Genomic DNA, 27,939 nt, shown 5'->3' on the forward strand with positions numbered 1-27,939 from the left:
GCATCTAAAGGTCAAGAAAGGATTCCCAAGAAGTTATCCTAGCAGACCCTTAGAAGCTAGCAAGAAATGATTTGTAACTAGTGCTATATTTATGTGCAGTAGAAACTATCACATGACTTCCAAGTGTTTTATGCAATTCATTCTGTGCCTTAGTTCACACAGCGACTTTCCTTATGGAACTTTTGATTGTTTATTATTCTAAAGATTAGAAAAGGTGAATTTAAGTTCAACCTTTAATTGCCTAGAAATCTCCAATAGTGGGATTCAGACTTGGAAAGGACATTTCCTTGTTTGTTTTTGTTTTTCTACTAGACTAACAAGATCTGATGGGTCCACAGCACTAACAGAACTACTTAAAGAAATCAAAGTAATATTTTATGGTACTAAACTTACAATTTGGGGTCCTATTTTCAAAGGTTGTGTATCAGCATAACATGAAGATCTGTCATGTTTCACTGACTTTGTACAGTGGCAGAATTAAGATTTGGGGACAAAAATAATAATAAATGGATCTGTCTCCTTGCATTGAACACATTCTGGACTAGTGATATCTAAGACTTATGATGTCAATTATAGAGAGAGGAAAATAGCCACTAGCAGGGTTTGACTTCCTTTGGGCTTGTGATCCGGTCTGCAAGCTCTTCCCCATCCAGCTTTCCCCCTGTGGTCCAGAACCACCTGTGTGTACTCAATCACACAGTCATGTCCAACTCTTTGTGACTCCATGGACTGTAGCATCCAAGTTCCTCTGTCCATGGGATTCTCTAGTCAAGAATACTGGAGGGGGTTGCCATGCCCTTCTCAAGGAGATCTTCCTGACCCAGGGATCAAGCCCACATCCCCTGTGTTTCTTGCACTGGAAGGTGGATTCTTTGCCACTGTACCACCTGGGAAGCCCACAGAACCACGTGAGCAATGGCAAATGTTAGCTGCGATTCCCCTGATATGCCATGTAGTGTGTTTGATGGGAACTAGAGCGATTCACCCATGAAGAACTCAAACAAGATCACTGATTCCTTAGACGGATATGAAAATTGATCCAATTTATACATGTTAAAGTAGTAGCGAGTGATAGTGGGGGTAACAGTGAGATATTCCATGAGGGCAAAGTGTAAGGAAGCAGACACTCAAGATTATGACTGAAATATACTACATTGCAGCAGAGAGATCTAACATGATAACGGAGGGTGGTGGGAACAGAGAGACAGGCACTGTGAGATCCTATAGGTCCTGTGGTCTCTGCTCACCATATAGGACTTCATCCTTTCTCTGCTTTTTTATGGTACTCTTTACCACTGTGAGAGTCACACCTCCTGGCAGAGGCCCATGAGCATAAGACTACAGGGCTTCCGGCTGTGGGATGATCAGGGTGGATCACCCTGGACAGAGTAGCAACCAGTTGTTCAAATCACTAACACAAATAATTAGTGCACTGTCGCTTCATTTCCACATATTATCACCTACTTGCTTGTTGTCTGTTGTCCCTCAACTAGACTGTAGGTATCAGAGGATCATGGGAATAAGGAAATTGTCTTTTTTCCCCTCACTGCTTTACTTCCAACTCATTGTACTAGAAATGGCACTTTAGTATTTATTAATGGATAAATGACTCAAGTCAGTAGAAAAACAATTATTCAGATTTGCATTTTCAAAACATTGCTTAGGTTGTGATTTTAATGTATGGACTTTGAGTGGGGTGAAGGATGAGATGTGAGAGTAGATGATGGGAGAAACTGAGTCTGTGGAATAATCTTTATAAAATCTGAGGGAGTCTCTGATGAAACTCTTTACTGCTGGTGGGAAGGAAGGTGGAGATGAAAATTAACACACAGTAAACACCGATGCTGTGCCAGGTACTGTGGTCTATGGTTACATATACTTCATAGCATTTAATTCTCAAATCCTAAACAAAGCCTCTAATGTGCATGAATTCCGTTTTAGAGATGAAGAAGCTGAGACTCAGAAAGAGTAAGTCATTTGCCTAAAAAGCTACAATTCAAACCTGGATATACCTAACTTTAAAGTGAATGCCTAACTGGAAACTACACCATGCTGCCAATCAGAATAATTGAGAAAATAGTTTAGGTCAATCACTGAAATCTTGGTTGTAAGATTTACCACTTGGTTTCCTGATGTGCTTCTACAGGCTGTCAGCTGTGCAGAAAATGGCAAGTTGTTATCACTGGACATTGTGAGCCTCGTAGTCTCATTTCGAGTGATGCTCTTTGAGGAATAAATTTCAATTACCTTAGCTGTGTTTTCCTAACACATATCCTGAGTACTGCTGTCAGCTCTGTTCTCTCCAGGCTCTGAAGAGCTGAGTTCACAGAGGAGCCCCTCTTTTGTGCTGTATCCTGCCTCAGTTCCTCAGACAATCCCAACTAAGGCAGAGAAGTATTAATAGTCCCAGCATATTCATTTGTGAGTAGCTTAGAGATGAGCCCATATCCTAGTGCCAGTGGTCCAGTCACAGAACTTCTAAAAAATTCCTTCCAACTGTCTTTGTTTGGTGATCAGATCCAGGGTTTTTAACCCCATCTCCCTACCAGATTCCATGATTCCTGCAACATGCAGTTCTTCCTTCTCCTCTTCAACTTTGTGATTACCTATATAGCAGGATTTTCCCTAGGTTCCTACTGCAAATTTCTGTCATTTACCTTAGATAAACTGTAACTCTTTTTCGGGACCAGAAACCTATCCTAAACCTCAGCTCTGTGCTTTCCTGGTACACTCTCCTTGTTCTCTTTACACGCACACATGTCTTGGTCCCTACTTTAGCCTAATGGCTCAAGTGCCATCCGTGTTGCCATTTACCTAGCTCCCGAGCACCAGTTGCCTTCTGCATTCCCTGCCATTGTGCATGACTTACCCGGGAACTTTGGCATTAATTGCTATTTGTTCAGCAAAGGTTTATCCTCCCTTTCCTCCGCAGGAGCTGTTTCCTCCCAGAAACTACATTTCCTGCTCTGCTATCTTGCACTGAACTGGAGAAATGGGACCAAATTTTGTTCAGTAGAATATAGATAGTAGAGATGTATACAACTCCCACCCTGGTCCATGAAAACCTCCACAGGCCCAGCTTGATATCACCTTCCAGAAAAATTTGATTATGTTAAAGTGGTAGGGCTTCCATCAACCTGTGCTCCTGATGGACTCTGTGAAGCAGAAACTACCCCTCCCTTTATGTGAGTGAAAAATTAGTCTCTAACCTATGATACTAGGGGCTTCCCTGGTAGCTCAGCTGGTAAAGAATCTGCCTGCAATGCAGGAGACACTGGTTCAATTCCTGGCTCATGAAGATTCCCTGGAGAAGGGATATGCTACCTACTCCAGTACTGGGCTTCCCTGGTGCCTCAGACGGTAAAGAATCCGCCTGCAATGTGGGAGACCTGGGTTCCATTCCTGGGTTGGGAAGATCCCCTGGAGGAGAACATAGCAACTCACTCTAGTATTCTTGCCTGGAGAATCCCCATGAGGATTCTCATGGAGGAGGAGGAGGAGCCTGGTGGGCTACAGTCCATAGGGTCACAAGGAGTCGGACACGACTGAGCGACTGAGCACAGCACAGTATGATACAAAGCTACTGTTATTAGGGGTTTACTTGATACAAGAGCCAGTTTGACTTATAGAACACACACTTCTTCCAAAAACCATGGGAGTCAACATTTTTTGAGTTGGTTGAACTTAGGACCTTCAGAATAAACACCATCCCACAGGGCCAGCACCCCCTCTGGTGTCTGCCACTGTTAGCAGGCCAGTTCCTCACCCTCTGCCTTGTACTACTTGCCATAAAAAAGAACAAAATAATGCCATATGCAGCACCATGGATACAGTTTGAGATATCAAACTAAGTGAAGTAAATGAGAAAGAGGAAGACAAATACCATATGATATCACTTATATATGGAATCCAAAATATGACACAGATGAACTTAGAGATCAGATTTGTGGTTGCCAAGGGGGGAGGGAGTTTGGGAGGGAAGGAGTGGGAGTTTGGGATTAGCAGAGATAAACTATTATTTATGGAATGGATAAACAACAATGTACTACTGTATAGCACAGGGAGCTATATTCAATATCCCATGATAAGCCATAATGGAAAAGAATTTTTTAAAAAAAGAATGTCCATATGTGTATAACTGAGTCACCTTGCTGTATAGCAGAAATTGGCACAACACTGTAAGAGAACTATACTTCAATAAATAAAATACAATAAAACAAAAGGAGTGTTAAGAAGTCAGGCTCCCTTTCTCTGCTCCCCTGGATCAGAGGCGAGCCTTATGACCATAAATGCCTTATGCCCATTTATCAAGCTATGGCATACAGAGATACTTAAAAACGGAACTGTTTCATGGAAACTAACACAGGAAAGCCACATACCTCTGAGGCCACAAGTCTGTGAGCACTCTGTCCAAGCTGTCCATCCCGAGAGCTGACAGTTGACCACACACTCCACCAGGCAGTGAACGTTCATCCTCTGTGGCTTCTCCAAGTTACGCTGCAGTTGGGAAGGAAATATGATTGTACTGGAGAATTCATAGCAACATCAAATCAAATCACTATCCTTTTGTGGGATAATAATCTCCATTCTGTGAGAATAATTTCACTATGTTTTTGTGAGAAAAATAGCCTGGCTTATAGAAACTGATGGCAAGTCTAAAAAAATGATGATCCTTACTTCATGACATAGAAACTTGTCAGTCCAAATTTCTTTTGATAAAACCTTTGACTTTAGAATAGACCCACAGTTAAGGGACCAGGAAAGCAGGCAATTATGTTACACAGAGATCTGTCCTGTCACTCAGCCAGCAAGGAACCAGAGAGATGCCTCAGTGCTAAATTCAGGCATCTTGCCCTCTGGATAGACCAATAGCATATAGAGAGCTCAAACTAACAGCAACCTAGGCTAAACAATAAGTAGAAGAATAAAACTGATATCAACAACCCATCTAAAGTTCATTAAAAAAGACCGACTAGCTAAAAACATAAACATGATCTTAATCAAGGGAAAAGTTGATGATACTGTTTCTTTTCCTCTTGTCCTCTCTTAAACCTACATCCAGGCAAAATCACACATTTTCCATTGGCCAGTGTAGAAGAGGTCTTAGTGAAAGAGTTAATCATCCAAGAGACACAAAAAGAATACCAAAATATTTAGTTTTAGGAATTGCACATTGTGTGACTGAGGAAAATGATAACATTCAATATATGTTACATGTTAGCAATGTCCATACCAAGCTAAAATTATTGATTACAGCATGATTACTTACTACATGAGCAAACTGGAAATGACCACAAAAGATCTTTGAACCGTTTGAGATATTTGGGTATTCTGCTTAGGTTAATAATTTGGGACTTTGAATATTTATTGAACATGTGGTATTTAGAAAGAAGAGAAACTGATTTTTCTATTAATGACTAGTTTATACTGCTTTTATATCAAAAGATTTACTATGTACACTAAATGTAAATTTTTGACTTATTTGAGTTGTTGTAGGTTGGTGATTTATTTTTCTTGAAGCAGACAACAGTCTTGAGAGGGAGATGAAACAAAATGTTAAAATAAATCATTGACACTTGTCAGAGAGAACTCTGTATGAACCAGTCTCAGAATTTCATTAAAAGGAACATCTGATTTTAGGTGGTCTAGTTTCAGGGGTACTGTTGGTCCATGGTGATACTGTTGGTTGAAAGAGATGTTATGGTAATACTTAATAAGGTTAACTCAGGATCAGTGAGGAGGTTTTGTTCTGATAATTTTAATTTTCACTTGTATATTCTACTTATCTAAGGAGAATGAGACAACTTTCATTTTGTCAGTTTGCTAAAGACATTCCTGTGAAACCTGAGTTCACTGACCCCACACATTTCCAATTATTCCAAAGATTGTTTTAGTGATTCTTATAATGTGATAGCATATGGTCATCTTTGTTTCTAAACTGACATCATAGTGCATTTCACTTATATGTTGGGGAGGAAATGTCAACTTTTGGGGAGGAGATTTGATTACAGCTTTTGTCCAAATTCCACATATTTTGTGATGGGGAAAAATATAAAATTACAAAAATTCAAAACCTACCAACTCTGCTCAACTTGGTAGAGAGACATTTTAACTTATTTTAAGAAGAAAAATGCACTGTGCTTATTACCTAGCAAACATTTGCTAAGCAAATTAGCAGAGTATTCTAATAGCAAGTATCACTGTGTATCTTACATGCAAGGGACAGTGTTTCCTACTTAGGCAAATGAATCATCTGCCCAATACTAAGAATCGATTTTAGAGTCAATTGATGTTAATTGTTAATTGGCAAGCAAGTACATCTAAATAAGTTCTTAGAAATAATGAAGAACTATATTTTTAATGAACCCATTTCTTCAGTGCAAAATGACCTTTCCTGTCATTTTAGCTAAGTTCAAACTCGTGAGATGTTACTGTATAATACTAGTACCTCTTACTCTAACTGAACCTAAGCTGTGATGAGAAGAAATTGGGAGGGTCATTTATAGTAAGTATTGTGAAGGTTGCAGACCACTTATTAAAAAAAAAAGCCATGGGTGTGGGGTACAAATACACATAACATACCTGCTCACATTCATCCATGGCAACGGGCTTGCCATCACTGCGCACACAGCTCAGAAGGCGGGTCTTGATGCCTTGCCCACAGGTTGCATTTTCACTCAGCTGGCATGTGCTCCACTCTACGGGCATAGGGTCACCACACTGAGTTTCAAAGTCATGACCGTGTGAGCAAAAGACAACAAACCTTTGGTTCTCTGCATCAGTGGAGAATAGTGTACACAGAATCCTAAAACCATTTCTATGTGGCTTCAAAAAGCATTATGCAATTCTTTAATCACAAAACAATCAATCAATCAGATCACCAAATACAAGTGAATTTGCTTTCTTGAGGTCAGAAGCCAAATATTTTATAGAAATCATCTCATAGTTGGCTGAGGTAGGAAAAGAAAAAAACCTAAGCACAAAGGACAACCAGTTTGGAATCATCTATTTGATGGGCATAATTGAGAAAGCAAAAAAATACAGAAATGATGCTAGTCTGTGATATCAACTTGAATATATTTTCAATGAATAAATATAATTATCTAAACCATTTGGTATATTTGGTACAGTGGAGCCAAGAAAGGTACCCCAAAAGGGAAAGAAGTCATGATGAAAGGGCCATTTTGAAAACTCTCACTTTAATAAAATTATTCTCTCATGAGAGAAGGTTTTGTAGATTTGGCTAACTGTATTACAAACTCAACAGCAAGAGTTAGAATAATCATCCCATAACTAATTCTTTAAAAAAAAATTATTTTGGTGTGGGTAGAAAAAGAGATCCTTGATCATATACCGTGAGAACCTCTCTAAGAAGATTTGTCATATTTGGTAGATGATCTAAAAGTTAAATAGGAAAAGCAAGTCCATGTATAGCAAAATCAGCATTTTAAAGACATGCTTTTTCAGTAAAGCAAATTTTATTGTATTTTTGGAAAATTAGTATGAAAACTAATGATCTAAAGGACCTTTAATGAAAGAAAAAGGACAAATAGAACAGGTCAACTCTCACCTATAAAGACAGTCTCATAGAATTTACCAGAGGTTTTCTACATGAGAAATCTCAGTAGTGCCACTGTGACCTCAGTGGGAAATTTGTTTCAGAAAAAGGCAAGTGTTTTGCCCCTTCAGGCAGCTGGCCATTTGGTTATCAGTACTGAAGTCAATGCTGAGGCTTAACCTGATTCCACATTTCATGGCATTCTGTGTATCATTGCTGCAGGGAACAGGTCAATGTAATTATACAGTCCTTTAGTTTCAGACACTGAAAACAGTGGTACACCGTGTCTGAATAAGGAGGTCTCTAAAATATCCCTGTCCAGTCAGGTCTACCATTCATCCTTGGTGAGCCCCGTAGAGCAAGTACATCACGAGCTTTAGTTGCTTGAAATAATAAAAGCCACGAGAGAGCTGCATTCTAGGACAGCATGATTCCATGGTTTGTGGTTTACAGCCATACCTGTTAGATTGTACTGGAACTGGAAGCAATTTTCATTGAGAAGGCAGGGCCGCGCCTGTGAGTCTTCAGCACACGTCCTCGAGCTCACGGAGGGCCTCAGCAGGTGACGGGTTCTTCTCTGCGTTGTGTGTGGATCACACGACTATGAAAATCAAAGAGCAGGCAGAGTTAGAAAGGAACTCATGTTTGTTGATAAATTGAATGTGCTTATCTGTATACATGGAGGTTCATGTACAACCCCTTACAGGGAAGAGACTATTGAACAGAGTATGAAACAGAATATTTAGAAAATAAAATCATTAGGGGATTCAATGTAAGTAGTTTCTGGTTTTTCTACCTGACAACTCTTTCTTGTTCTACATCATGATAAATAATTAGGCATCTGGGGACCATTTTCATCCACTAAACACACTTTGTACTCTCAAATTCATTTGCCATCTAGCAAGAGATGAATGCATTTTGAATGTATAAATGAACGAGAAAAGGAAGACAATGTCCCTGGTGCCTCCGGCTAGTCTAGCCCCAAAGAAATAATCACACAGAACACTTTAATGAGAAAATATTAAAAAAAAAAAAAAAACAGAACGAAGAGAGGGAATTATGAAATCAATATTGCCAATATAACAAAACTTTCCTCTTATTTGGGAGGCCCTCTGATCCATAGAAGATTAGTCACTTCATGCAGTTGCCCTTTCAGCAAAATAAATGTATAAATAGGAACTTCAAACATCTCCCACAAAAATCACTTTACTTATGGGTCTACATGTCCTCTTATCGCCTCAATTCATATGACATTCTTGAGCCAGGTGAACCTGCCTGCCATCTGTCATCCATCTACTCTACTCACAGAGGACCTTCAGAAGCTTTCCCTACTAGAATAATCTCCTTTCCCATGTCCTATATCCTATCCTCCTCCTACTTCTTCTTCAGAACACTAATCAAGACGTCATCATTGACAGTCTTTCTTTTAATAATGACAAGTTCTTCTCTTTCTTCCTAAGCAACCTTCTATCTATGATCAAGAATTACTATACAGTATTTGATTCCAAACGTAAACATATATGTTACATCTGCCTTTATATGATCATTCTTTGTTTCTTTATTACTCCATCTCCTCCTTTTCTTTAGAAATTCTTTGAGGACATAAAAGATCATGATTTCTACTTCCTGTGTCACTCCCTGAAAATTCTGGTATATATTTTACAGTTGTTCAGGTAACATCATTATATGTGGTGAAGACAAAATAATTCAGACCCAGAAATCTAGAGGCACATAGATGTTTAAGCCACAGGAAAGAGGAAAGTCTCTGAATTCGTGTCATCAAACCATCATTGCCATATTAGGGATTTTTTTAAATTTTATTCCTTAACCTTTTCAGACACTGTAGCAAGAACACAACCTGTACACTTAATTTTGGCTGCTAAGCAAAGTGATGTTAGAATACACTGAAATATATAGAAAAATGCTACAAAATTCTCTTCTATTTTCAAATGTTTGGAGCCATTGAAACACATTTACTATTTATGTGACTTTATAGTTGGATAATCTGTCAATACTTATAAAGCAATTTTATGTTTTAATTATGTCAAATTTCCTCTAGATGATCAAGAGGGGCCATTGAAACCAGGTAATTATTCTTAATTATCTGCAAAGGAATCCCATGCTAAATGCTTACAAATAATTTACTATTAATTCAGCAATTAATTTGATTGTTCTCATGAGAAGGAATGATGACTTAAATGATTTAGCAATGAAAGAAAATGAAAGCATCTTAAAAGATACTCCTGATTAGTGTTCTACTACTTTTCTACCTTACAAAATCAATGATTGAACAAGGTGAATGTGTATGAGGATTTATGAACTTGCTTAGTCTAAACCATCAAATACAGCAAAAGAGAAAATAACACACATGAAAACATGCACACACAATTCAAATTATGTAAGTTTGAACAATTCACTTATATATTCTATATCTCAGTTCTTCATCTAGACCTGGGTGAGAAAGGGGCAGGGGCATAATTTGGTTGTCTTTAAGAGTATCTTCCCTCATACCTCACGCTCTTATCAGTCTCTAAGTCTGCTACATATGCTTTTAAGATGATACTCTCTGATTGTCATTCTTAACCATGTAGACTTTAATTATCACTTTCTAGAAATTAATATATTGAAAACCAGCACTGCAGCTAACTCTCTTACTAACGCTATCCAGAGAAACAGGCAAAGAAGGTGAATGAAATCCACAAACACAATCCAACCTAATCTCAGATGGTATCTGTATATTCTACCTTATAAAAATTGCCCTAGCACTGCTAACAACTGATAGATGAATTAGCGTTTCTCCTTACTCCTTTCTCTCTGTTAGCTCTTTATAGGAAGTTCATAAAATAATGACTAGGTCACAAGGCAGATGGGGGTCGGCTAAGAAAAAAATGGATGACAAAGGAGTCTTATATCTAGATGATGTCTTTATTGGATCAAAACTCTTCAAATATAAACCTGAATCTCCTCTCCCCTAGAATATTCATAAAAAGACACTGTCAACTTCCTAAATAGAGAAGTGAGAATGTGATGTGTGGATAACGAAAGCCAAATCAACTTTAAACCAGGCTCATTATAAAGGACAAAGTTAGATAGCTAAAGTTTATTTGCTAGGGAAGGAGATGACCACTAAGAACCAGTAGTATCTGCTATATAAATCCTTTTATGAGATTAGGTTTTTAAACTTTGAAAACCAGCACTTACCTTAAAGTTTAATCTTACATGATAATATTGCACCTTCGTACCTTTTTTTTTTTCCTCTCTAGCAGTGAGGCCTCTATCCCTGGGCCTGACCTGAATATTTGTATTTATCTGTCAAAATTAAATCAGATATTCCTTCTGAGAGCCTCCATTGATTTCTTTGCACCCTTATAAGTGGAACCATCTTATCGAGTAAACATTTCCACTGTGCTTCTATTGATATGTGTGCATTCCTTCCCATGGGCTATTTGGAGAATGTGTGTCTGAATTTTCTTGGACATTGAGCACCTTGTTCTGTCTCTGACAACAGTATGTAGATAATAAATGTTTGGTGTAGGATAATGTTTGGTTATCCTAAAAACTAAATAATAAGTGTTTGGTGTAGGATAATTTGCTTCTTCCTGGGTAATAAGACTGGATTTTTGTAAGCCGCCCTTAGCGACAAATGGTTAACCCTGGACTATGATCACATTGCCTAAATGTAAGGTTTCTCCATAGGTCTGCATTCTTGATAAAAAGAGAATATAATATTTTCTCTCCTTCCCATACTTTTTCCATAAAATCCAAATGACAGCTCCCAGAATAACAGAATCTACCATTAAATTAATAAATTATAACAGTAAATGAGTTTTAATTTACCCATATAAAAATAAAATATAACTTAGATGCTATATCCTAAATAAATCCAATGAAGAATATATAATTTGGTATTATTCTAACACTGAACTATTAATATTAACAATGATAATTTAATAAAACCTGGCATAAGTCCAGGTACTTGTGAATTTAAATCACTCTCTAAATTTCTTGTCTGGAGATAAGCATGAATCCCCAAGGCCTGGCCTTGTCAGCTTTCATCAGATATTGAAACCCAAGGTTTTTATTCTGTTACAGAATGGAAAATTCTGATAATTCTGAGATGGTCTCTCCGTTTAGCTAATTAGCCCTTTCTCTATCTTTCATGAGGCAAAAAAGGGAATATATATGCTATGAAGTTGAGTCTTGTTTTTGTTTTTGAAAAAGTTGGATAAAAGATGCCAAATACTATATCAATGCTATGTAAGGAAACTTCCTCAGAGATTCTGAGAAAATGGTTACAGAAGTGAAAAAAGTTTTTTGCATATCACAGTGCAACAAGGAGAGCAAAATCAAAACCATATAGACCAACCATATGCTCAGTAAAATTAATAACAAGTTGTCTTCACAAACCTCAGAATTTGAATAGGAAGGGACCAAGGACTGTAGTTACAGAACCTTTGTGATATCAGCATCCAGCAGGGGAAAGGAGAAGGTAAAAATGGGGTGTCTGGTATACCCCAAAACACCAAACTGGAAAACTAAACCATGGAGTAGGAGGCTTTTGCATACTCCAAAAGCAAGCAAATATAAGGAATCCATGGAGAGGTTCTGGGGGCTGATGCAACCTGAGTCCAATGAGCTCTCAACACTATAAGCCAAAACTGCCTTCCAGGACAATTTTATGCACTGAAAAGAAACTGGTGGGAAGAGTTTACAAATTGCTCAAAACAGGAGAACTAGCAGTGAAGGAAAAGAAACAGCCAGTAAACAAAGTTGGAAGGAAAACAGATCCATTAAATTTCATGAATCTGCTAAATTTTTGACCACTCAAAGCAAACAAATGAAAGCAGAGAACCCTGGACCATGAAAATGAAATTAGGTAAAAACAAGCCTCAATCACACCTGCTTCTAAAAGTTCACAAAAATTGATTTCCCAGAAAAATAAGTGAAGAAAGAAATCAAATTCAGATCGCACTAAATGGTGTTAAGAGGAAAAAGTAGATGAAAGAATAACATCTCCATAGATAAGAAACTGCAGAGGAAAGACATGCATAAAAAAACAGATGAAAACTATTTCAAAAATAAGTGGTTGGCCATTTCAGAAATGACAAAATATGAAAGAACACATAAATAAAACACAGATAAAATATAAATGTTAAAAAATGAGAGAACCTATGTAAAAGATATGACCATTTTAAATTTTATTATATTTTAACATTTTAACTGATGTTAGTGGAGTATAGGGACTGTTTTCTGTGTTATATGGAATATGGCAAATGTATAATTATGAAATATTCTATCTCCAGTATCTTTGAAAAAGTGGATTTTTAGTATAAAATAAAGGATATATAGATGTAAGATAGAACTTAAGTAAATATCTTTAGTTCATCAACACGAAATCAAGAACTATTTCTTCTTCAAAATAAAGGAAATAATAGCATATATTTCAAAATTCCACTCAACTGAAATGGTCTAGCAGCTGTGGAACCCAGTAAGTTCAGTATCCCTGAAGTTCTTCTTGTGGCACCAAAAAGTCATTTCTACTAAAAGAAGCCAGGTATTTATAGAGAGAAACAGCTGACTCTAAGTCTGGAAAAGAAAATGTATAAAATAAGCCTGAAACATCTCACCATAGTGGATAGCAAGGAAGCTAACAAAGGCCACCAGAGTCTTTACTAAAGTGTTCATAGAACAAATCCAAAACACACTACAACTAGGACAACCTGAGCATTGATATAGGTGATAATTGAAAATGGTTAAAATATATCAAATTTATTTAAATCTATGATTTCATTATGATACAAAAATAGCCACTTATAGTCAAAGATGCTAGGTAAACAACTCCTCATTGTGAAAACTGGTAAATAAAAGGCAAATAAGTTGGTTTTTTTTTTTTGCCTTTTCTATACATAATAGAGCAGTAAGTGATTAAATATCAGTTGGGGCAAAATTTCTCCTTATAGTAGTACTCCCACAAGTAAATGAGAAAGGATAATAGAATTGGAAGTTTGCCATTTTGTGTTTCCTAAATGATAGAGAGTTTAAGCATTGACCATTGATGTTAGCCAAGCACATAAAAAGCTATAACCATACATTATGTGCCTCCTGAGAAAAAGCACATCTTCTATGAAGGCATCTTGCCAAAGACATGAATCTGATTAAGCCTCTGCATGCGATTCCCAATATATGGGAAATTTAAGGACAGATGAACATGTTAAACTTCACCACAAGGATGCAATTTAAGAGACTTACTGGAAAATTCAGTAGAAATGTGACCCATTTCCTTACCAGTAAATTGCTGGGAAGAAAAAAAGAAAGCAATGAAAGAATCTAGGTTAAAAGAGATTTAAAGGTATATGTAAAAACAGGCTTGAACTTAATGGCTAGCCCACTCAGATCTAAAGGAAAGTAAGAAAAAAGATTATCAAAGAAGTCTTTACAGAGCTTAATTTTAAGAGAGTGAGGAGAATATAACCTGTGAAGCTCTTTCTGAGTCGCTGGCAAATTTCTATTTCCTAACCTGGGTGGCTGTTTCAACAGTGTTTGCCTGATAACTAAATTGTACAATTTGTTTTAAATGGTTCTCTGTTTTTGGAGAAGAAAATGGTACCCATTCCAGTATTCTTGCCTGGAGAATTCCATGGGCAGAGGAGCCTGATGGGCTACAATTCATGGGGTTGCAAAGAGTTGGACACAACTGAATGACTAATACTATAAATATATATATATATATATATATATATATATATATATAACAGATAACTAAATAAGGACCTACTCTATAGCAGAGGGAACTCTACTCAATTCTCTGTAATGACCTATATGGGGAGAGAATCTAAAAAAGAATGGATATATGTATATGTGTAACTGATTCACTTTGCTGTACTCCTGAAACTAACACAATATTATAAATCAACTATACTCCAATAATTTTTTTAAAATTAACATTTAAAAAAGTTTTTAAAAAATATCTCCTATCATGCTGGGAAATTTAGGTTTCTTTTCATTATGGGATTTCATAGTCTCCTGATTGCAGTTTTTCCCAAAGTATGTTATATTCTCCAGTGCATTCATAGGTGCTGAGAGAAAAGAGATTCATAATCAAATCCATTTTGGAAATATTGAGCTAAATAGTGCTAAAGAAGGATGTTCGTAACACTGTTATTAAGTCATCAAAATCTATCCCCTCCTTTCTTCCAGGGCACAGGAGTGGGCCATATATCCCAGCCTTCCTTGCAGGTGGGTGTGACCAGGTAACTGAGCTCTGATAAATGAAAGGTAAATGGGAGGCTATGTGTGACACTCCACCTCTCACCCTAAAACCTCCCACATGTCTCCTCCATGCTCTTCACCCTCTCCAGGAAGCAGGGATGGTGATGAGTAGAATGGCTTTGAAAACCAAGCTTGAAGAGGGCAGACAGTCTAGTAGCCTGCATCCCAGGATGACTGTATGGATCAGAGATTATCCTTTCCCTACCAGCAAATCCTACTTAGAACTGTTTTCTGGGAGAGAAATAACATTATATTCCATTTGACCAGCTACAATTTGGGGTTATTTGTGTTTCCAAATTCTCTATTATTATACTATACATTGGGCTTCTCAGGTGGCTCTAAGTGGTAAAGAACCCACCTGCCAATGCAGGAGACATAAGAGATGTGTGGGTTTGATCCCTGGGTTGGGAAGATCTCCTGGAGGAGGGAACAGCAACCCACTCCAATATTCTTGCTTGGAGAATCCCATAGACAGAGAAGCCTGAGAGGCTGCAGTCCATAGGGTCACAAAGAGCTGGACACAACTGAAATAACTGAGCACATACTGTTGGACTGATAGGGTTGAAATCTTGGCTTAAACCTGGTTAAGTCAATTAAACTTAATTTCCTCAGAGGCAAATTTAGTAAACACTTTTGTTTTATAGGGAGGATGAAATAACTATACTTCCTTCTAAAACCTTAAGATGTTCTTGTAAACTGTAAATCTTTTGGGGAGACGAGGCATGAGCTCTTGGAAATCCAAAGCATAAAAGCAAAATCCTCCCTGAGATGATGTTTTATTCATTGGTGCAGTGCCTTGAATTTAATGTATTCTCAAAAACTATTTGTTTAAAGTGAATGGAGGGAATTCCCTGGTGGTCTAGTGGTCAGGGGGAGAAGGCAATGGCAACCCACTCCAGTATTCTTGTCAGGAGAATCCCGTGGACAGAGGAGCCTGGTGGGCTGCTGTCCATGGGGTCGCACAGAGTCAGACACGACTGAAGCAACTTAGCATGCATGCATGCAGTGGAGAAAGAAATGGCAACCCACTCCAGTGTTCTTGCCTGGAGAATCCCAGGGATGGAGGAGACAGGTGGGCTGCCCTCTGTGGGGTCGCACAGAGTCGGACACGACTGAAGCAACTCAGCAGCAGCAGCAGCCAGTGGTTAGGACTCTGTGCTTTCACTGCTGAGGGCCTGAGTTACATCCCTTGTTAGAGAACTAAGATTCCACAAGCTGCATAGAATGGAAAAAAAAAATCTTACTAGAGGAGTTCTTAAGGATAACAATTGATTCCTATAGATAATAAATTAATAATCTTGCAATTTATCAAGAACTTGCCATTCATTTATGTCTTTAAATCTGCAAGTCCATGTTTCCCAACATGTGTTATCGCACAGTCCATGTAGACTATGTTCTCAGTTTACTGGGTCAAAATCAGCACTTTCTAAATTGATAAAGCATAGCAACCCACTCCAGTATTCTTGCCTGGAGAATCCCAGGGACAGAGGGGCCTGGTGGGCTGCCGTCTATGGGGTCACACAGAGTTGGACACAACTGAAGCGGCTTAGCATCAGCAGCAGCAGCAGCATGGGAAATATCTGTCATATTTTCAGGGTGAAAATAATTTCATGGAACATTTCAGATATTTATATCTAGATTGAACTGAACTGAACTAATCTATACATAGATATCTCTCTATCTCTATATATGCATATATATGTCTCCGTAAGTAAGTGACTATATACATGATCATTTGTGATATAAAATGTATTTCTTACTATGTGCCATGGTCAAAAATACTTAGAAGCCACCAATCTAGTAAAAATGGTTATCAAAATAGCTTTTCTATTAAATAGCCTATCATTATCATTATTGAAAAACTGTTGTTTTCATTAAATGTGCTTAGTTGTTTCAGTTGTGTCTGACTCTGCGACCCCATGGCCTGCCAGGCTCCTCTGTCCATGGGAATTCTCCAGGCAAGAATACTGGAGTGGCTTACCATGCCCTCCTCCAGAGTATCTTCCCAACCCAGGTTTCCTGCCTTGCAGGCATATTCTTTACCATCTGAGCCACCAAGGAAGCCATAGGCATGTGGTTTTTATTTTACAAATATGAACTGTAACTTTTTTAAAAAGGTGAATGTTCATTATATTTTTCTTTCCACAGTATTTTTCTTTATTATAAAAACTTTTTTCTCCTTTAAATACAGGATTAATTTCAGGATAAAATAATTATTAAATTAAGTTTGTATCTAGAGAGCCCACATTTATTGTATGCGATCAAATAATACAACACTGTTAAATCAACTGTGCTCCAATATGAAATTTTTAAAAAGCACAATATGATTCTTAAATGTAAACCTGTAAGAAAAAACTTAATTGCTTAAACATATCTTTCTCTACAGGAAACAGGCAGGGGGAGCGTGGTGGTGGCTGGTGCTTGTGCTCTAGTTGGATAAATTATACCCAGCTAGAGAGGAGAGTGAAGGAAGTGCCTAGGTTAACTCTTTATGTACTGGAAGAGCAATTCCATTCAGTGTACTCATATTCACAGGGTTCCTTGTGACATAATAAAAAGTAGGTTCAGCACTCAGAAACTGTTTTTCCTCATTTAGGCATAAACTAATACACTGTGATCTTAGCTCTAAGGGGGTGCTCCCACAGTAAGACACAAAGAACATGCCAGTACCTGTGATGTAATTCCTCTCATTTAACTATCTGGGCATTCTCTTGACCATAGCCAACCTCTTCTGCAGATACACCCAATACCAGAAGAGTGGTTCTCCACGTGTGGTCCCAGGACCTGCAGCATCAGCATCACCTGGACACTTGCTAGAAATGCAATTCATGGATCCCATAAAAATCTCTGAGGGGAAATACCCAACAACTACAGGGGTGGGATTCAGCAACCTGTCTTTTAAGAATCCCTTCAGGTGATTCTGATACACTCTGTAGTTTGAAAGCCACTGTCCTCAAGCCAGCTTGAATTCTCCATGTACAAAATAACAGACTCCTCATTTTCCATACCCCAACATCTTCCTCTGTTCTTTCCTATCTCTTAATGGCAACTCCAGCCATCCAGAGGCTCAGGTCAAAAACTCTGGAGTCATCTTTGATTCTTATTTTCCTTACATCTTACAATCATACCTTGAGCAGATCCTTTCAGCTCTAACTTCAAAATAAAACCCATGTTCTAGCTGCTTCTCACCATTTGCACCAATTTTACCCTGGTCAAAGTCACCGTCACTTTTCACTTGAATTATAACAAATGACCTCCTATCTGATTCTTCCCTTCCCATTCTAGAGATCATGTTCAATTCTTGGGCCAGAGGTATCCTTTTAAAATAATGGAAGTTAGATCACGTAACTCCTCTCCTCAATGGTTTGCCAACTTAGCGTGAAAACCAAGTCCTTTTCTAGGGTCTACAGAGTCCTCCCCAGTCTGTCCACACTGCCTGCGAGTGCTCAGAGCCTCCCGTGCTCTTTGTTTACTGCTTCAGTCACCACTTCAGCCTCCTAGGTGTTCCTGGACGGCTCCAGGCACTCCTTGTCTCTGGGCTTTTGTTCTTGCTATTCCCTCTGCCTGCAATGTTCTCCTTCCTGCACCTGTAGGATTTGCTCCCTTACTTTCTTCAGGCTCCTGCTCAAATTTGAGAGGACTTCTTTGGCCAGGCTACATAAACTTATCAGCAACTACTCAACATCACTTTTTGTCTTTTTTTCCTTCCATATCACTTACTACTAGCTGATACGCCATATAATAAGCCTGTGGTGTTTTTTGTTTGTGTGTGTGTGTGTTTAATGGAGTATAACTGCTTTACAATGTTGTGTTAGTTTCTGCTGTACAATAACATGAGTCAGCTAAATATATATATATATATATCCCCTCCACCTGGAGCCTTTCCCCCACACTCCCCATCCACTCCTCTAGTCATAACAGAGCACCAAGCTGAGCTCCCTCTGCTTTACAGCATCTTCCCACCACCTATGTACTTTACACCTGGTAGTGTATAAACGTCAGTGCTACTCTCTCAGTTTGTCCCATGCTCTCCTTCCCACTGCCACCCACTTCATGTCCACAAGTCCATTCTCTATGTCTGTGTCTCTATTCCTGCCCTGCAAATAGGTTCATCAGTGCCATTTTTCTAGATTCCATGTATGTGTGTTAATATATGATATGTTTTTCTCTTTATGACTTACAGACTTTAGGTGCTGTTTATGTGTTTTGTTTGTCTTTAATTATCTCCCTCCCCTCTATTAGAATATAAGTTCTGTGAGGGCTGGAACTCCTAGAGGAAATCATAGAATGCTCTTTGACATAAATTGCAGCAGTATTTTGGCTCCATCTCCTTCTTAACTAAAGGGGATAAAAGCAAAAATGAACAAATTGGACATAATTAAACTTAAAACCTTTTGCAGAACAAAAGAAATCATTGACAGAATGAAAAGACAACCTACTGAATGGGAGAAAATATTTGCAAATGATAATGACCAATAGGGTAATCTCTTATATCCAACATATATTAACAGCTCATACAATTTACATCAAAAAAATAAAAACCCATTTAAAAAATGGACAGAGGAATTGAATAGACATTTGCCAAAGAGGAAATCCAGATGGTCAACAGGCATATGAAAAGGTGTTCAACATCACTAATCATCACGGAAATGCAAATCAAAGCCACGAGATAGTCTCATTGATTACTGATATTTCCAATACCTGGAATATGCCCAGGTCCATAAGAAATACTCAATAAACAGATTTCCACAAACAGTGTACTAATGACAACCCAACTCCTGCAAGTGCACTCTGACCTTTTCATTGGCTCAAATTAAAAAAGAAAAAAAACATTGATCACATTTATCTCTTCAGGAGTTTGTGATATTTAATGAGTTAAATGGAACTAATGAATGTAAGCATTCTGAGTTTCTGGAAATTTCAGATTTTGCAAGTGCAGTGAACTCTTATTATTACTACATATTGCACAGGTCAAAAGATAGCATACAAAAAAGGAATGCTTATGATGACATCATAGCAAACCTGATCAGAAATTAAAATACTTTAAATTACTGGTCAACCAAAAGAACCACAGGTTGGATTCTTGGGTCCTACAATGACTTCCCAATTTATTTTGATACTTTACCCTATATTTGAGAGGTCCAACAAGACCTGCAAGCTTATGTAAAGCAGAATAGCCTCTTATAGCTTCTGCTTGTCTTTTGAGAGATTAAATGAATAATAACAAGAGAGACTGCTGGGAAGGATTGGGGGCAGGAGGAGAAGGGGACGACAGAGGATGAGATGGCTGGATGGCATCACTGACTTGATGGGCATGAGTTTGGGTAAACTCTGGGAGTTGGTGATGGACAGGGAGGCCTGGCGTGCTGCGATTCATAGGGTCACAAAGAGTCGGACACAGCTGAGCGACTGAACTGAACTGAACTGAACAAGAGAGACTGAGACTATATTTTGGATGCATCCCTATCCCAGAAATAATAACAACCACCACCGTTTTATACTGTGAACACACATTGTGGTTAACATTCTGTGAGGATTATCTCCCAAAGTCCTTCAGTCTCGCAATAATCCAGGTGTGCTTTGAATATGTGTGCTTTTACAGATGATGAAATTGCATCTCAAAGAATGAAACAACCTTATAGTAGGCAATCAAACCAGGATTTGAATCTGCAAGGGGTACTTTTCTCCGATCTTCAACTGATCTACTTGTAAAGTAGCAGTGCTTGTTGACCATGAGCAGTGCATGTGGGGCCACCCAAGATGCACAGGTCATGGTGTAGAGTTCTGACAGAATGTGGTCCACTGGAGAAGGGAATGGCAAACCACTTCAGTATTCTTGCCTTGAGAACCCCATGAACAGTAAGAAAAGGCAAAAAGGTAGGAAACTGAAAGATGCACTCCCCAGGTTGGTAGGTGCCCAATATGCTACTGGAGATCAGTGGAGAAATAACTCCAAAAAGAATGAAGGGATGGAGCCAAAGCAAAAACAACACCCAGTTGTGGATGTGACTGGTTATAGAAGCAAGGTCTGATGCTGTAAAGAGCAATATTGCATAGGAACCTGGAATGTTAGGACCATGGATCAAGGCGAATTGGAAGTGGTCAAGCAAGAGATGGCAAGAGTGAACATCAACATTCTAGAATCAGAGAACCAAGATGGACTGGAATGGGTGAATTTAACTCAGATGACCATTATATCTACTACTGTGGACAGGAATCCCTTAGAACAAATGGAGTCCAAACAAAAGAGTCGGAAATGCAGTACTTGGATGCAGTCTCAAAAATGACAGAATGATCTCTGTTCATTTCCAAGGCAAACCATTCAATATCAGAGCAATCCAAGTTTATGCCCTGATCAGTAACGCTAAAGAAGGTGAAGTTGAATGGTTCTATGAAGACCTACAAGACCTTTTAGAACTAACACCCAAAAAAGATGTCCTTTTCATTGTAGGGGACTGGAATGCAAAAGTAGAGGGTCAAGAAATACCTGGAGTAACAGGTAAATTTGGCCTTGAAGTACAAAATGAAGCAGGGCAAAGGCTAATAGAGTTTTGCCAAGAGAACACACTTGTCATAGCAAACACACTCTTCCAACAACACAAGAGAAGACTCTACACGTGGACATCACCAGATGGTCAACACTGAAATCAGATCGATTATATCCTTTCTAGCCAAAGATGGAGAAGCTTTATACAGTCAGCAAAAACAAGACTGGGAGCTAACTGTGGCTCAGATCATGAACTCCTTATTGCCAAATTCAGACTTAAATTGAAGAAAGTGGGGAAAACCACTAGACCATTCAGGTATGACTTAAATCAAATCCCTTATGACTATACAGTGGAAGTGAGAAATAGATTTAAGAGCCTAGATCTGATAGACAGAGTGCCTGATGAACTATGGATGGAGGTTCATGACATTGTACAGGAGACAGGGATCAAGACCATCTCCAAGAAAAAGAAATTCAAAAAAATAAAATAGCTGTCTGAAGGAGGCCTTATAAATAGCTATGAAAATACGGGAAGCGAAAAGCAAAGGAGAAAAGGAAAGATATACCCATTTGAATGTAGAGTTCCAAAGAATAGCAAGGAGAGATAAGAAAGCCTTCCTCAGTGATCAATGCAGAGAAATAGAGGAAAACAACAGAATGGTAAAGACTAGAGGTCTTTTCAAGAAAATTAGAGATACCAAGGGAACATTTCATGCAAAGATGGCCTCAGTAAAGGACAGAAATGGTGTGGATGGACCTAACAGAAGCAGAAGATATTAAGAAGGATGTCAAGAATACACAGAAGAACTGCACAAAAAAGATCTTCACGAGCCAGATAATCATGATGGTGTGATCACTCACCTAGAGCCAGACATCCTGGAATGTGAAGTCAAGTGGGCCTTAGGAAGCATCAACATGAACAAAGCTAGTGGAGGTGATGGAACTCCAGTTGAGCTATTTCAAATCCTAAAAGATGATGCTGTAAAAGTGTTGCAATCAATATGTCAACAAATTTGTAAAACTCAGCAGTGGCCACAGAACTGGAAAAGATCAGTTTTCATTTCAATCCCAAAAAAAGGTGATGCCAAAGAATGCTCAAACTACCGCACAATTGCACTCATCTCACATGCTAGTAGAGTAATGCTCAAAATTCTCCAAGCCAGGTTTCAACAATACATGAACTGTGAACTTCCGTATGTTCAAGCTGGTTTTAGAAAAGGCAGAGGAACCAGAGATCAAATTGCCAACATCTGCTGGATCATTGAAAAAGCAAGAGAGTTCCAGAAAAACACCTATTTCTGCTTTATTGACTATGCCAAAGCCTTTGACTGTGTGGATCACAATAAACTGTGGAAAATTCTGAAAGAGTTGGGCTTAACAGACCAGCTGACCTGCCTCTTGAAAAACCTGTATGCAGGTCAGCAAGCAACAGTTACAACTGGACATGGAAAACAGACTGGTTCCAAATAGGAAAAGGAGTACGTCAAGGCTGTATATTGTCATCCTGCTTATTTAACTTATATGCAGAGTACATCATGAGAAAAGTTGGGCTGGAGGAAGCACACGCTGGAATCAAGATTGCTGGGAGAAATATCAATAACCTCAGATATGCAGATGACACCACCCTTATGGTAGAAAGTGAAGAAGAACTAAAGAGCCTCTTGATGAAAGTGAAAGAGGAGAGTGAAAAAGTTGGCTTAAAGCTCAACATTCAGAAAACTAAGATCATGGCATCCAGTCCCATCACTTCATGGCAAATAGATGGGGAAACAGTGGGAACAGTGGCTGACTTTATTTTCTTGGGCTCCTAAATCACTGAAGATGGTGATTGCAGCCATGAAATTAAAAGATGCTTACTCCTTGGAAGGAAAGTTATGACCAACCTAAACAACATATTGAAAAGCAGCGACATTACTTTGTCAACACAGATCCGTCTATCAAGGCTATGATGTTTTCAGTAGTCATGTATGGATGTGAGAGTTGGACTATAAAGAAAGCTGAGTGGTGAAGAATTGATGCTTTTGAACTGTGGTGTTGGAGAAGACTCTTGAGAGTCCCTTGGACTGCAAAGAGATCCAACCAGTCCATCCTAAAGGAGATTAGTACTGGGTGTTCATTGGAAGGACGTATGTTGAAGCTGAAACTCCAATACTTTGGCCACCTTATGCGAAGAGCTGACTCATTGGAAAAGACCCTGATGCTGGTAAAGACTGAGGGCAGGAGGAGAAGGGGACGACAGAGGATGAGACGGTTGTATGGCATCACCAACTCAATGGACAAGGGTTTGGGTAAACTCTGGGAGTTGGTGATGGACAAGGAGGCCTGGCACACTGCAGCTCATGGGGTCACGAAGAGTCAGATATGACTGAGTGACTGAACTGTGGACCATGTTGAGGTAGGGACCGTGGGTAACAGAGTGCATTACCGAGCTTATCTGAGATTATGGTTATTGTGACTGCTATTTATTTTGACCTGGAAAACATTTAGTATGGACAATGGTAATTAGAGGTGGAAAGGAGAGACAGAACAGACACAGGAATTACAGTTCATGTGTGCATGTGTGCTAAGTTGCTTCAGACATGTCTGACTCTATGCGACCCCATAGACTGTATCCCATAGGCTCATGGGATTCTCCAGACAAGAATACTGGAGTGGGTTGCCATGCCCTCCTCCAGGGGATCTTTCTGATCCAGGAATCGAACCTGTGTCTCTTATGTCTCCTGTGTTGGCAGGCGGGTTCTTTACCACTAACGCCACCTGGGAAGCATTATTATAGCTGAGAAGCCTCCCAAAAAGCAACATAAATCACAGACTGAAGAAGGGAAGAGTCAAGTGAGGGACAGGACTATGACTAAGGCTTCTTGCCTGCCTTGGAGGAGTCCATGGTTCATGAAAGATGTTCCTAGTCTAGGGGCTCCCTCGTCAGATTTAGGGAGTTAACTGAAACGAGTGCCAGACACATGTCTCAGTATAATGGACTGGCAAGAGCAGGGAAGAACCTATGATATCATTGGATGATGTAAGTCCCTGGTAAGGCTTTACTGGCCTATTGCTAAGAGGATGTTAGGATGACACAAAAATAGCAGGAGATTTTTGCTTAGCTAAGATGTTTGGGTAAAGATTTTGTAATGTTCAGAGATAACCATACCTAGTCCTTTTGCTTGATATTTTATGACACTAACAACTTGCGAAGGTACTTATTTATCATCCAATCAGAGGCCTTGGAACATATGAGTGATGTATGGCACATCCAGTTGGAGAATCCAAGGCTGTCACCTGTTTATATCATTGTTGGGGCTTGGAAATGAAGAAAGGAGAATGCTCCAAACACAAGTCAAATAAGTTTCAAAGTCATGAAAGCCAAAGAAAGATGAAAGATACTTAAGAGTTGTGACTACTGAATGCAACGTGGTCTGGAGCCTGTAATGAAAGGAATATAAATACTAGAGAGGGCATTATTTGGGCCATTGAGAACATGGGAATATGACCTAGATATTATCTAGAGATTACTATTGCATCAATGTTATACTCCTGAATTGCTTGACTATTCTGTGATTGTGCTAGAAAATGTACTTAGGAAATGCATGCCAAATTAACAATATTATGGGGTAGAGGGGCATGATGCCTTCAACATATGCTTAAATGGTTCAGAAATAATAATAGTGTGTGTATGTACATATACATATAACATTATTTTTTCATATGTGTGTATATGTGTGTTGAGGGGAGCAGAGAAAGTTAATAAAACATAGGTGGCTAACTTAAAAACTGATGTGAATTTCCTTTAAATTTAAAATATTTGTAAATAATTTTTTTTAGTAAGAGAGAATTATAAATGGCACTGGCACATCAATGTTCAGGAGACACTAATAAATGACATCATAAAGCCCGCTTCAGGGAATTCCTTAGTGGTCCAGTGGTTAAGATTTCACACTCTCATTACTGAGGGCCCAAGTCTGGTCCCTGGTCAGGGAACTAAGACCACACAAGCCACACGACATGGCCAAATAAATAAATAAATCAAAAAATAAAGTCCACTTCATAATCATCTCTAAGGCACCCAGAGGTGGCAACTCCTATTTGAATTGAGGGCAGATAAACTCTTAATCTTAATCACTCTCCTTTTCCTTTCTTTCCCCTTCTCCTTCTCAAAAATTTTCCATGTGATGCTCACCTCTATTTCTTTACTCTTAAACCCCAACCATTCAAATAAAAAGACCAGTCAGAATAAGCAATAAACTGTACTGGGGCTCCTGGCCTGTACTAGGCCCCAGGATGCTGTCTGGAATGAGAATACCAGGACAAAAATTTTGTCTCTGCCAACAGTGTAGGAGTGCTGAGTCCCAGAAGACTAAATGAGAGTCAGTTCTGTGATATTTTAGTTTTATTGTTTGTGATCCATTCCATTTTCAGTCCCCACCACAAACCAAAGAGGTTCATCATTACATCTAGAAAGTGTCTGGGATCTCACTCTTCATTTTTGCCTTTCCTCTCTCACCAGTGAGTATTGGACCCCTTTCCTCTTATACTTGGGTAACCAAAGTTATTTGGTTTACTAGAGGAAGTGGTGTTATTAAGTTCTGGACATGGGGCTAACACATAGAGGGCGTCCACATGGGATTCTGATCTGGGTTTGTCCTTTCTAGTCACACATTGCTCAAGGCTTTCCACTCACACTGAATCTTTTCTTCCTCTCCTCCCTCCGTCTTTTCCCTTCACTCCTCTACTCTCCTTTGCCCAACGCACCCTTACTCATCTCTGAGGTTTCGTATGAATAGTCTCTCCTTGGAAAGCTGCCCAATCCTTCCTGGGTTTAGAAAATGTGCCCTCACATGCTCTCATGACCCCTTTTACTTTTTCCCTATTAACATCTTCTACTCTTTTGAAATTGATTAGGGATTTTCTGTGTTCCTCATTAGACTGGAGGTTCCATGAGGATAAGGAATCTTCATTGCCATAATCCCAATGCCTACCATAGTATTCGGCACAGAGAAGGCACTATATTGGTATTCTTGTAATATTTACAATTCATCTTTGTACTTATATTCTAGACACTGTGCTAAATGATTTACACATATCAGTCCTCACTCTAACTTCTTAGATGTGCACTACTACTCCAACTATTTAACTTACTGGGGTTAAATAACTTGCCTGAAGTACCAATCTTAAGAAGGGAAACACAAAGGAAATAAAACCTAGTGAATTTGGGCTGTTTCTAAATCTCAGACTTATTCCCTATAATTGTTCATATAGCATTGCTATGTACCTCACACTTGCCTTTCCACATGGAAATTAGGAACTCAAAAATAAGACCTGCAACCAAATTGCATTTTATCTGGGCATCTCCTGGAACTGGAAAAAACATCTAGGGGAGGGAACTATGGCCTCCACAAAATCTGTAATTATAAACTAATTTTAAGGTAAAAACATCAGTATTTCTATCTATAAGTCCTATCTTTTTCTCTATTTCTATCATATAATGAATGTGGTATTTTAAAACTTAAAAAAACACTACATGAAAAACACTATATGAAAAATTAATGAATACTGATAGGATATGATAAATCTAATATAGTTAAACACATTTCATCCTTCAGAATTATTAATAGGGATTTTCAAGGCATATATATTATAACCAAAATGGCAAGAAAGTTAAGACTTGGAGAGGAACACATAAATTTATAAAAGCTGAATTGTGTACAGAAATCAGCAAGAGGTCTCTCTGTCCATTAAGACCCATCAGGCACACCATTTTATGGAGAGGTTCCCTGGCAATCAATGCTGTAGTGTACCATGTGAAAGAAAGTGAAAGTGTTAGTTGCTCAGTCATGTCTGACTCTTTGCAATCCCATGGACTATAGCTTCTGTCCGTGGAATTCTCCAAGCAAAAATACTGGAGTGGATTGCCATTCTCTCCTCCTGAGGATCTTCCCAACCCAGGGATCAAACCCAGGTCTCTCACATTACAGGCAGATTCTTTACCATCTGAGCCATCAGAGAAGCTCTGATGCACCATAGGGGAAATTACTTTTCTGCATTTTTTCCCCCATATAACCAACCTGGGGGGTTGAAATGATGCAAAGAAGGACTTGTAGGATAACTTTCATGTACTGTAAATATATGTTTAAAATTCAAAGTGAAAACATGGCCTTTTCTTCTTGGACATGAAATATACATTTGGAATGGAATAAAAATCACAAGTAAAATGGAATATAGATCACAAACCTGAATTCAAAACCATTAATACATAGTGGTTTGGTACTAAAGCTAATAAAAGCCATCACAATAATGAAATATCATTGATAGTGAAGACATTTTAGAAAGATCAATGAAAAATTGAGTCATTTTAAAAATTTAATTTTATATTTCATTATTTAAAAAAGTTGGAGTAGTCACTCTTTTCATACTTTTTGAAGAAAACTGTACTTACGTTCAGAGAGCTATGAGCAATTAAAAGCATTTATTACAAGTGAATTTGGGTTCTGCCTCTTTTAAAATTTTCATATTACTAATTTTTCATGATTTATAATCCCAATAAAAATCATATTTGTTATTCCAGAAAGCAATTATCATACTCATTTCTACAGACGAGTAAACTGAGCTTCAAAAAGTGTTGGCAAGCTGT

The 27,939-nt window shown here is 38.5% G+C and overlaps 1 protein-coding gene across 6 annotated transcripts in view; it reads right to left on the bottom strand.

Annotated features, from left to right (window-relative positions):
• Positions 1 to 27,939, bottom strand: part of THSD7B (thrombospondin type 1 domain containing 7B) — a 1,641,422-nt gene that overhangs the window by 51,673 nt on the left and 1,561,810 nt on the right. For all 6 annotated transcript variants that reach the window (XR_014079260.1, XM_081579094.1, XM_081579097.1 and 3 more), the window contains 3 exons: positions 8,018 to 8,159; positions 6,583 to 6,698; positions 4,380 to 4,497 (listed from right to left, as the gene is read on the bottom strand). Coding sequence is in view for 5 of the 6 variants with exons in the window: in XM_081579094.1 (XP_081435220.1) it covers positions 4,380 to 4,497; positions 6,583 to 6,698; positions 8,018 to 8,159 (376 nt within the window). In the remaining variant the exon portion in view is untranslated. The remainder of the gene's footprint in view (positions 1 to 4,379; positions 4,498 to 6,582; positions 6,699 to 8,017; positions 8,160 to 27,939) is intronic.

This window comes from Giraffa tippelskirchi, chromosome 3 (assembly GCF_054371585.1).
Source record: "Giraffa tippelskirchi isolate mGirTip1 chromosome 3, T2T-mGirTip1v1.2.pri, whole genome shotgun sequence".
Lineage (NCBI taxonomy): Eukaryota > Metazoa > Chordata > Mammalia > Artiodactyla > Giraffidae > Giraffa > Giraffa tippelskirchi.